Source organism: Bos indicus, chromosome 2 (genome assembly GCF_029378745.1).
Source record: "Bos indicus isolate NIAB-ARS_2022 breed Sahiwal x Tharparkar chromosome 2, NIAB-ARS_B.indTharparkar_mat_pri_1.0, whole genome shotgun sequence".
In the NCBI taxonomy this organism is placed as follows: Eukaryota; Metazoa; Chordata; class Mammalia; order Artiodactyla; family Bovidae; genus Bos; species Bos indicus.
This window is the reverse complement of record NC_091761.1, coordinates 122,014,769-122,024,638: the sequence shown is the minus strand read 5'-3', so window position 1 is coordinate 122,024,638 and position 9,870 is coordinate 122,014,769. Positions and strand designations below refer to the sequence as shown.

Genomic DNA, 9,870 nt, shown 5'->3' with positions numbered 1-9,870 from the left:
GGACTTGACTTTCAGCATTAATATCTTGTGCTTTTTAAAAATGAAAGTAGTAAATGCTTATTTTAAAAAAATGAAAAAGGACAGTGAAGGGCCCCAGCTTCCCTGTATTCAGTTCATTCCTGAGCTAACCCTTGTTGCCTGTTTGTGTCGTTTTCACTGTTTTCTGTGATTTTAAGTATATTCAAGTATGTTAAATATGTGTATTATAATTTACTGTGCAAAATATTATAATTTATATATGTAAATGTATATTACACATGGTATGTATATATGTTATATACCTTGGAACTTAGAATACACACTGCATTATGACTTGATCCTTTTCTATTTGTTTTGAGCACTTTTTCTTGTTAGTACTTAAAGATTTTATTATGAATGTTTTCTAATTTATTGTTATCCCCTAATGATTACATGCCATGTTTTTTTAAAGCAAATACACACATATAATGTTGAGTTCTTAAATTTTTTTTTTTTTTCAGGAAAAGAAGAAAAAGAAACATAGAGACAGGAAGTCATCTGACTCCGACAGCTCAGACTCTGAGAGTGATACAGGCAAGAGGGCAAGACACACGTCAAAGGACAGCAAGGCAGCAAAGAAGAAGAAAAAGAAGAAGAAGCACAAGAAGAAGCACAAGGAGTGAGAACGGAGCGTAGAGAGGGTGGTTGAGAGAAGGAATCCGGAGCCTGTGCTTTGAAGCCCTGGCTCCTAGAAAGACTCAGTAGTAAGAATATGGCCTCCCACCCTCTTCTCTCCCATGGGAGATGGCGTCCCCTTGTGTCACAGGCAAGTCTGGAAGTTAGGTATCAAAAGCATCTGCCTGAATGAGTTGTTCCCTTATCACTCTTGGGCCCTTTGCAAGTGACCCCTGCAGCTCTCCCATTCATTCACCCAACTTCATTCGGCGGGAGGTCGTATTACCCTCTCCAGCTGCCACTGCCAGAGCCAGATTCCCGTACAGGAGTCCAGGATAGAGCCACAGGAACTGCTGTGGGGGTGAGTCTGGCTGTAGTTGAACAGAGTGATTGGCCCCTGCCTATTGGCCTACCTACCCTGGCCTGACTGGTGGATGGTCTCTGTGACATCCAGCACACGGGCAGAGGGAGACTGGCAGTATGAGGGAGAACACGGTAAGAAGTGGTGCTCACTTTCTCCATCCCCCCGACATGATTCTGCTATGTTAGAAGTGACAGCCAGTGGTCACAGCCAGAAAAACATTGTTTGCAGTGACTTAGCTTGCTTGTGACATTCCCGCAGACCACTGAACCAGACAGCTCGAGCTGAAATCATTGCTTTACTTTGTATTTACTACAGTGTGAGTCAATTGGTTCCATTTCAGGTTTCTGCTTAAATTCCTGGTACTAAATGGAAGTGTGTCTGGTTTTAAACTTACTGAGAGTCCTTATTAGTATAATCCCTCTTCCTGTAAACTTACAGACTTAAAAGTCATTGAGGCTGCATTAGGTGACAGGAAAACATTTAATATGTCACTTTAGACCTTGGAGAGCGGCCCAGCTAAGGTACAGAGCCAGAGGCACTAGCAGGTCACAGCCTTCTTAGGAGATCACTTATAAGCCCTCACTTCTGTAATGATCGGATGACCTCTCCCCCAGGGCTGACTGGAGAACCAGTAAGAATTTGTACCCATGAGTAATGGCCTGGCACATGTGCAGAAGCTCAGCAGTCATCTTGGCCAGTGGGCATTTTCTCCCACCACCACTGGCACAAGCCTGAAGAGAGTCCACAGCATTCCACAGAGAAGAGCAGCTGTCTAGACCCCCTGGCATTCAGTGCAGGGTGGGCCAGGGGTGATGGTTCAGAAGTCCTGTCACTGAGTGATTATTCCAGGTTGGACTAGCTCATTTGGACTTGGGAGGGGGCGGGCACTGTGAAGGCAGGGTGTAGGTACAGCTGTTTTATTTTTTGTACATGTAAGGTGATCAGCTGTCACTGTCCCTGAGACTGTCCATTTCAGTCTCATCCAGTGCTGCTTCCTGAGTAGCAGTCTTTTCTGCCTACTCTCTGACACACACAGAAACTGAGAATCCCAGAATCATGTCACCAAAGGCAGAAAGGCAACTGGGTGGCCTTGGCTCTGCTTTATTGACCTCAGAGCACCCTTTGGATGCAGTTAAAAAAACAAACAGACACAATGAGAACGGAACTGGATCCAGGCTGGTGCCACCTGACCCCAGGAGAATTTCCCCAGTCAAGGTGGATTTATACAAAATGCCAGAGGAGAAAAATGAGGCAATCTGGTGCCGAGTCCAGGAGTAGCCCACTGGCAGAAGAGCAGTCAGTGGAAGGAGAGGGCAGGTCATGCCTGTTTCTCGTAAGTACGAGTGCAAACTGCAGTGCCATGGGTGAGTGTCTGGAAAAAAGACAGTCAGATTAGGGCAAGGGCATGGGCATGGAAGGTATTGGGAACGCTCCATTCTGATGGGGAGAGCCCTCTACTACTTCATGATAATAATTTTCATTTACTGCCTACCTACTATGTGCCAGGTTCTTGACAGATTTTTTTTTCCTAATGCTTATACCAAGTCTTTTTTTTTGGCTGTGCCACATGACATGCAGGATCTTAGTTCCATACCAGGGATTGAACCTGGACCACGGCAGTTAAAGTGCTGAGTCCTAAGCACTGGACTGCCAGGGAATCCACCCAAGTCTTTAAGTTAGGTATTGTAATTCCTCTTGCAGAGATTTTGGAAAATGAACTTTCAGGGAGGAAGCAACTTGGTCAAGATCCCAGAGTGTTTCTCTTTCCCTTGTACCATTCCTTTCCATCCTTAGTGCCTAAGAAGGTGCCTGGCACATAGTAGATAAAAAGGTGAATAAAAATGTCCAGAGACTCTTGGTAAAGGACTATCTTAGGCCACCAATTCTCCATTCTTTCCCTAACTTAGGGTGGTGCCAGGGCCAGAGGCCAAAGCCCCCATCATCCTTCCAGGCATCATACAGCCAGGCCCATGGTTTCACTATAGCTTGATTGCCCAGCAAGTATTTAGTTCTGTATATCACGTTCCCACCAGAGCCAGGTACCTCATTCTAAACTGCAGGGACCCCTGCCCTGTGTGAGTGCAAGAATGCAGTGAGCAGGTTACACTGACCCAAGAAGGTCTACAATGAAGATGCTGAGGTGAAAACCTGAGACCCTACAGAATAAGGAGGCAGAGACCACAAGTGACTGCTGTCTCTACCCCTGGGGGGTATTCAGTCAAGGCTACATTCTTTGAGTGTGGTCCTTAGACAGATCTGACAGCCTGGTTGTTGCTTTCAACCCCGGCCTTCATCAGGTACTTGCAATAGGTCAGGCATGGAAAGCAATGAGAGGAGGTGAGTGAGCCTGGAATGAAGTAGAAAGGACTGTGCTGTCAGGGCCCAACCCATCACCAGCCTGTCCCTGCCCAAAGGGTTAGGAGATGGGAGCCTTTCCTACAGGGCACGAATCACATTTGGCTGTGCTTTCCACCTCTCCCTGGGCAAGGCAGTGGGCCCATGCGGAGGACGAAACGAAGGCTGTAGAGTGTGCCTACTGTAGTCCTCCCACACCAGCGAGGCTTTGTGCTCTGCAAGCACTCTCTCCTTCAGACTTCCCAGCAGTCCTACAAGGGTGTCGTTATTAGTACCCACTTTACAGTTGGAGAAGGTGACTTGTCCAAAATCATGCACCCTATAAGCTGAGATTTATGCAGAGGCATGTACAAAGCCCAGAGCCACAGTATTACGAGTCCTAATACCACCCAGGCCTGCCTCCACCCTCCGTTGGTCACAGGGCATGACCTTGGCTTTGCACATTAGGCTTAGCTGAAGGGACAGTAGCAACCAATTGGGTAAGGCGTCAAAGTTAATCCATCTTACCAGAATGAGTTTCCCGTCAACCATTTCCCGCACAAGTGATGTCTCTTGTCCATTCCACTTCTGCACGTGGACAAGTTTGCCGCCATCCAGCGTCACGATGGACTGTGGAAAGAGGGTAGAGGCTGAGCTGCGATCTGAGCTAGGATTGAGGGGCAAGAAGAGGTCTGGTCACCGGGGCCACAAAGGACTTAGCTTCTAACCCAAACTACTGATGGTGTGAGAGCCAGAGCTCAGCCAGTCCACCTCCAGCCCAGTCCCATGAGACGTCTACTTCACCACTGCTGCTTGGCTGGAAGAGGGGCCTTCAGCTGTTGGGCAAGAAGGGAGAAGCAGGCAGTACAGTGAAGTCAGACAGCCTGGCTCTGAGAAGTGCCACCAGCCTTCAAGATGGGCACTTATCCCATACCCTGGGTGATGCCCACAGCCCCAGTCCCTCTAAGATATAGGAGCGGGGTACAGCCTAATCCCTGGGAAAGACCAGTGAGGAGGAATAATCCTGAGACTCCTGGTGGTGATCACACATAGTGTCTAAAAGAACCTTGGGGATGTGAGGTGTTGGAAGATTAGACTGTCCCATCCGTATTCCTGTGCCCCCTGGTCCATATCACATATGGCCTCTCCCCTCCAGCTGATAAGTGAGCATCAACTGCCAGGTACTGGGACTGGGTGTCCTTGGGGTGTTCCATAGCTCTGGTCAAATGTCCACTTTGTCTTCTGGGTGCTGCCAGCCTATGTCAGCTGGCTCTCATCTGGCAAGTCTTCCCAGGTCTCTCTAGAAATCTGGGGGCTTTAAGCCAGGCTGGGGGACCCTGATGGACGAGCAGATCTAAAGAGGCTGTGTGTATGTGTTTGGGGCTAGAGGGGTGGTAGGTGTGCACCCTTACCACCCCTTCCTCCTCATTCCCATTCCTCTAGTTTTTGGTCCATTCAGCAAGTTTTTTAGCCGAGGCATCCCAGAGAGCTACTATTGTGTTTAATTGGGGTTCTTGCCCTTCAAGAAGATAGGCTAGTTCAAGGAGGTGAAGGTTTATGGTAGGGTAAGCACTTCTTTCCAAGGTGGGCTGTGATTTGGGGGTACCACCCCCTCTATGCTGCCAGCTTCCTGTGTGATCCTGGGCTGGGCTCCAGCTTCCTCCACAGGGAGGATACTAGACCCTCTCCTGTCCTCAGGGGCAGCTGTGAGGAAGAGGAGATAGGGTCTAATGGAAAGGTGCTGCTGGAGGAACACCTTGTCGAGGGCAAAACCCCTTTGTTCTCTCTCTCCCATGCCTGGCTCGGGCTGGGAGGCCTGAGGCAAGCAGCCAAGACAGCCACCTGCAGACAAGCTGCCAAGAAGTCCTGAGACTGGACGCAGATGTCCTCTTCCTCCCTGGAAGGAGAGGGGCGGAGGCTTGGCGAGAAAATACTACAAACACACCAAAGACAATGCTCCATCCAGAAGATAACTTTTCTTCCCCGTAGGCTGGCAGCACTAGAAATGGTTTCTCAGGGTCACTGACCAAACCCGGGAGGTGGAGGCTGAAGAAGCATCTGAGTAGGTCTCCACCTCTTGTCCTTCAGCTGTCTCCTCGGCTCCTGGCAGCCAGGATCACCTGTTCAGTTGAGGACCCTGACTTCTGGGCATTGTTCCTAAAGTACTTGAGGTCACAGCCATGTCCACATAACTTCCCCGCCATCTATGGAAGGGGAAGGAACGCCAGAGCTGTTGCATGCCATGTGCAAGGTCACCCAGCTGGAGCTGGTGTAGACGCTGAGGTCAGAATATCCTGGCTCTGTGCAGTCCAGTCCCACAGGCAACAGGTAGATGCTTCCCAAGAAGACAGGGAAGAGAACAAGAGGACAGGACTCATGCCTTTAGCACTTGGGACATCCCAGCACCCCACAGGCCGGCTTCAATCCCCCACAACAGCCCACCCCTCAAGGTGCAACAATAGGGTGACGCCCTATTCCCCTTCAGGGCCTTCCATCCCCCACAGCCCCTTCCTCAACTCACCTTGACTTTCCTGTCATCTGCTGTGGTCTCATCGAACTCGACTCCCAGCTTGAAGCTGATCTCTGTGTTCTTGAAGGTGCTTTGTGTTTTTATGATGACTGTGTCCCCATTCACTTCGATGATTGTGGTAGGCTTGGTCATATTGCCCACCTGCCTGGTAGCAAAACCGACACCTGAGGGCAGAGGGAAGGGTATGAGCATGAGCTGGAGTGAGAGGCGAAGTACAAGGGGCTCAGTGACCAACTCAGACCAGAATGTTGGGGAGGGAGAAGAGGCGGGTGAGAACCTTCAAAGACGTTACATGGCTTTTTGTAATTCAGTTTTTCCCGTTAGCTCTGTGCAGTAAAGAGACATTACTGATTCCATGAGACATGAGAAACTTAACGGACAAGCGTGCCTTACAGCAAGTTAGTGGCAGAGCTGAGTAGAATAAGCTACTATTAAGTGCCTCCTGTGTGGTAAAAACCACACGTTTAAGTCTCTCTCAGTTCTTCCGGTCTCCCTGCAGGATTGATGCTAGTATCTCTACAGATGCAAAAACTGAGAGTGAGGTGAAGCCCAGGGTCACAAATCTGGGATTCAAATCCAGAATGTTTGACTGCAGAGCTCACTTTACTGCTCAGCTAAAAAAGGCTGGAGCCCAAGGCTCTCGTCCAGGCCACCTGAGCAGCTTTCCAAGCACAGGCTGAGGGAGAAAGAAAAGAAATGTGGACTTTGCCTTCTGGAACCTATGGACAAGGACTTTCTGCTTCTGAAAGTTTTTGCTCTGAGATGCAGTGGTGCTCATTCCCCATAAATGATAACAAAGACATTTTCAAAACCTCTTATCCATAATCTAGGAGATAGGCAGGAGGGGGTGTTAGTCTCAGTGTTCAGTTTTAGGAGAGGCCTGAAGTGGTAGGCAGTCAGACCTCCAGTCCCCCCCTCCTGTGGGGACTCCCCTCTGGGCCTCAGCAAGTCTTCCCCAATGCTGCAAGAGAGCGTGGAACAAACAGCCCTGCAGGTCATGGTTTCCCTGATATGCCTTTCGCCTCCAATTTCCCCTTCGAACAGTCTCTGATGAGCTGTTCTCCAAGAGCAGAGGCTTTGGTGAGGTGGTGGGTGGAAAGTCCCTGGATATGCCTGGCTACATGGGTGGTTTTACTTAATGTTTATAAAAGCTCTGAACAGTTGGCTTTATTATCCCCAATTTACAAACGAGGCTTTGAGAGTGAAGTACTGTCCAAAGTGAAAGGATGAGTGGTTTATCTAAATTTGAATTTAGGCTCCAAAACTGTTCACTGTTCTCCTGGGCCATCCTGTCTCCCAGCATGCACTTCATCTAGGTCTGAGGCCGCCAAGTGTGCCTGAGATCACTGACACTAACTAGGCTGGGCCTCTTCGTCCTCTGAGAACTTTTGGTTTAACATAAAAGAGGCTCAGGCACCCTTTGCAGCTGAGCTGCTGCTGGCCCACCCTGCCTGGCCACTGAGGGTTTGGCCTTGCCCCCTGTTATCAGGGGCTTCCCAGGTGGCACATGGTAAACAATTTGCCTGCTAATGCAGAAAATGCAAGAGATGCAGGTTCAATCCCTGGGTCAGGAAGATCCCCTGGAAAAGGAAATGGCAACCCACTCCAGTATTCTTGCCTGGAAAATCCCAAGGACAGAGGAGTCTGGTCGGCTACAGTCCATGGGGTCGCAGAGTCAGACACGACTGATCACGCACCTGTTATCAGAGTAAGTTAGGCTAGTCCCACTCCCCAGCACACAGCAGGACCTTGTCACTGTGCAAGGAGCTCTGTTTACTTAGGACCTACCCAGAGGTGTGGAGTGTTTGAGGAAGGAAGGCACTGTGGAGTCAGTGAGGGACTGAGCTAAGAACAAGTTACAGAATTAGGAGACCCGGGAAGAGATGGATTCCACTTAGAAATGAAGCTGAAGCTATTTACTGAGAGCTGAGGAGGGTCTTTTTCTCCCCTTCGGCCTCTCATTTTTTCCATCTGTACAAACAGGATGGGTGGATTCTTAGACTTAATCCAAGTTGGGGCAAAATAAGGGAGCAAGGGTGGTAAGGATGGTGCAACTCACTTCAGGGACCTAGGTTTTCAGTTCTAATGTCTGCTAGGAGAGACTTTGGGGATTGGGGGGTGTGGAGCTAGCTCTGGGCATCCCATCTTCCCTAAGAACTGCCCTGGGCCTCCTACTTCTCTTAAGAATTATTGCCTTCCTGGAGTCATTGGGTATACTGCTTAGCATAGAGGGGCAGTTGAGCACTTTGGCCTCAAAAGTCAACACTTGTCCTTATTTCAGGGGTCAGGAACAGGTGGCAAGTGCCTGGGTTCCACCTTGGTTAACTACTGTAATCCAGCCGTCCCCTGGGAGGAAGGCATGGAACCTAGCTCAACCATCCAGTTTTCCCCATCCCAGCTTGGGGAACTGGGATAATCTCATAGTTGGAGATTCCAGAGAAGGGATATGACCTTCTCCCTCTAATCCATATCAGAAGGGGAAGGGCTGAGATCAATGATGAATTAAGCAGTTCTTACTACTCCCACCCCCAGGGCCTATAGTGGGAACTGCTCTGAGTTGTTGGGATTTAGAAATCTAGATATTCATATCAGCTCTGCTGTGGAACTGATTTGACAAGTTTCTACTCTTTCTGGATCTTGGCTTCTCCTTCTGTTGAACCAAGGCATGGGGATCTCTGGAGTCCTTCTCTGCAAGATTCTTTGAATCTTCATTCTCCTCCATCCTGGCACCACACCCTCCTAGGCCAACGACCCTCCCTGCTGTTACTAGGTCTTGGCTTTGCTTAAGGCCTCTTTGCTGTACCCCCTAACCAGATACTTCTCCAATGAGCAGTTATCCTTGGGCTGCAGCTGATGATGGGGCCTCTTGCCCTACCCTACCACTAGGCTGATTGGTGAGAAAGGGCAACCTCCAGCAACAATCCTTTGCCCTAACTAACCCAACAAAGAGGAGCAGGGGTTCTTGCTAACTCTGCAGGCCCATCTTACCTCCTCCTCAAAGCCTGTTCACAGCTGTTCCCCCTTCCATCTTTCTCCTGGGGACTTACCTACTTTAGACCTTAGGACGCTTCCCATCCATTCTATTCCCTTTCACGGTTCAGTTTCCAGTTCCTAAACTGCCCATGCTTCTTTTCCTCCCTCCTCACCTTCAATCAGTGCTCCTCTTTTACCCACACCCCTACCTCCAGATCATAAGCCCTACTTCCTCGAAAGTGCCTCCCTGCCCCCACCACCCTCCATCAACCGACACAGCTGCCCCCTGGCGCCTCCTTGCCTGCGAATTTCTCTGACCAAGTTCAGATCGTTCAAGTCCCCTCCCAGCATTCCCTGGCGGTCCAGTGGTTGGGACTCCGCGCTTCCACTGCAGTGGGGCAACGTTCATCCTGGGTTGGGGAACCAAGATCCCACATGCGCCGCGGGGAGGCAAAAAAAAAAAAAGCCCCCTCCCAACAGGCCTCGCATGCCCTAGCCCAGGCTGCCACCTTCTCCGCGTCCCCTGGCTCCCCAACCTTGACCAGGAGGGATGCAGCAGGCATGCAGGATCTAGCCAGGGCTAGAGAACTGCTCCGATCGGGCACGCGGCCAGCCCTCCCCAGCACAGCATCCATCCCAAAGCCCAGCATCCCGAGCCGTCCTCACCGAGTGACTTCATGTAGTCATCGAAATTCTTGCTGTCCACTAACTTCCAGGTACCCACGAAGGCGTCCACCATGGTGAAGCTGGGCTAGGTTGGGAAAGACGACAGAGAACGCGTACAAGGACTCTGGGACCAGCAGCTCCCAGCCCGCGCTGCCGCTTTAAAAGGCCCCTGTGTCACGTGACGGGGCGTGGCCCACACCCCCGCGCCCGAAATAGGAAGCCCTAAGCAGGCCCTTTCTCGTCCGGGGCTGGTCGCCCATCCCCCAATGCTCCCAGGGGCGAAGGGGCCCCGGTGGCACCCAGTTTGCCTACGTCAGCGCGGGTCCCGGGCTCCGTGTCCCTGCCCCGGGCTGGTAAGCCCTGCTCCCTT

General features: G+C 50.5%; 2 protein-coding genes across 4 annotated transcripts in view; one reads left to right on the top strand and one right to left on the bottom strand.

The window, feature by feature from the left end:
- The window catches only part of ZCCHC17 (zinc finger CCHC-type containing 17), a 51,699-nt gene extending 50,309 nt beyond the window's left edge, over positions 1 to 1,390 (top strand). For all 3 annotated transcript variants that reach the window (XM_019979475.2, XM_019979466.2, XM_019979483.2), the window contains one exon: positions 480 to 1,390. In XM_019979475.2, the coding sequence (XP_019835034.1) occupies positions 480 to 641 (162 nt within the window). In that variant the 3' untranslated portion in view covers positions 642 to 1,390. The remainder of the gene's footprint in view (positions 1 to 479) is intronic.
- A 692-nt stretch (positions 1,391 to 2,082) lies between these two features.
- FABP3 (fatty acid binding protein 3) lies at positions 2,083 to 9,657 on the bottom strand. The gene is made up of 4 exons (XM_019979493.2): positions 9,501 to 9,657; positions 5,853 to 6,025; positions 3,860 to 3,961; positions 2,083 to 2,369 (listed from the first exon to the last, which is right to left on the bottom strand). The coding sequence occupies exons 1-4, from the start codon at positions 9,571 to 9,573 to the stop codon at positions 2,316 to 2,318; spliced, it is 402 nt and encodes a 133-aa protein (XP_019835052.1). The 5' UTR covers positions 9,574 to 9,657; the 3' UTR covers positions 2,083 to 2,315.
- Positions 9,658 to 9,870: the final 213 nt, after the last annotated feature.

Excerpts from the sequence above, each read along its gene's own strand:
- FABP3 (XM_019979493.2), bottom strand. The coding sequence starts at position 9,573 with ATGGTGGACGCCTTCGTGGGTACCTGGAAGTTAGTGGACAGCAAGAAT. Across the intron at positions 6,026-9,500 it reads TGACTACATGAAGTCACTCG|GTGTCGGTTTTGCTACCAGG; the intron begins GTGAGGACGGCT and ends CTCTGCCCTCAG. Across the intron at positions 2,370-3,859 it reads TTGACGGGAAACTCATTCTG|ACACTCACCCATGGCACTGC; the intron begins GTAAGATGGATT and ends TCTTTTTTCCAG.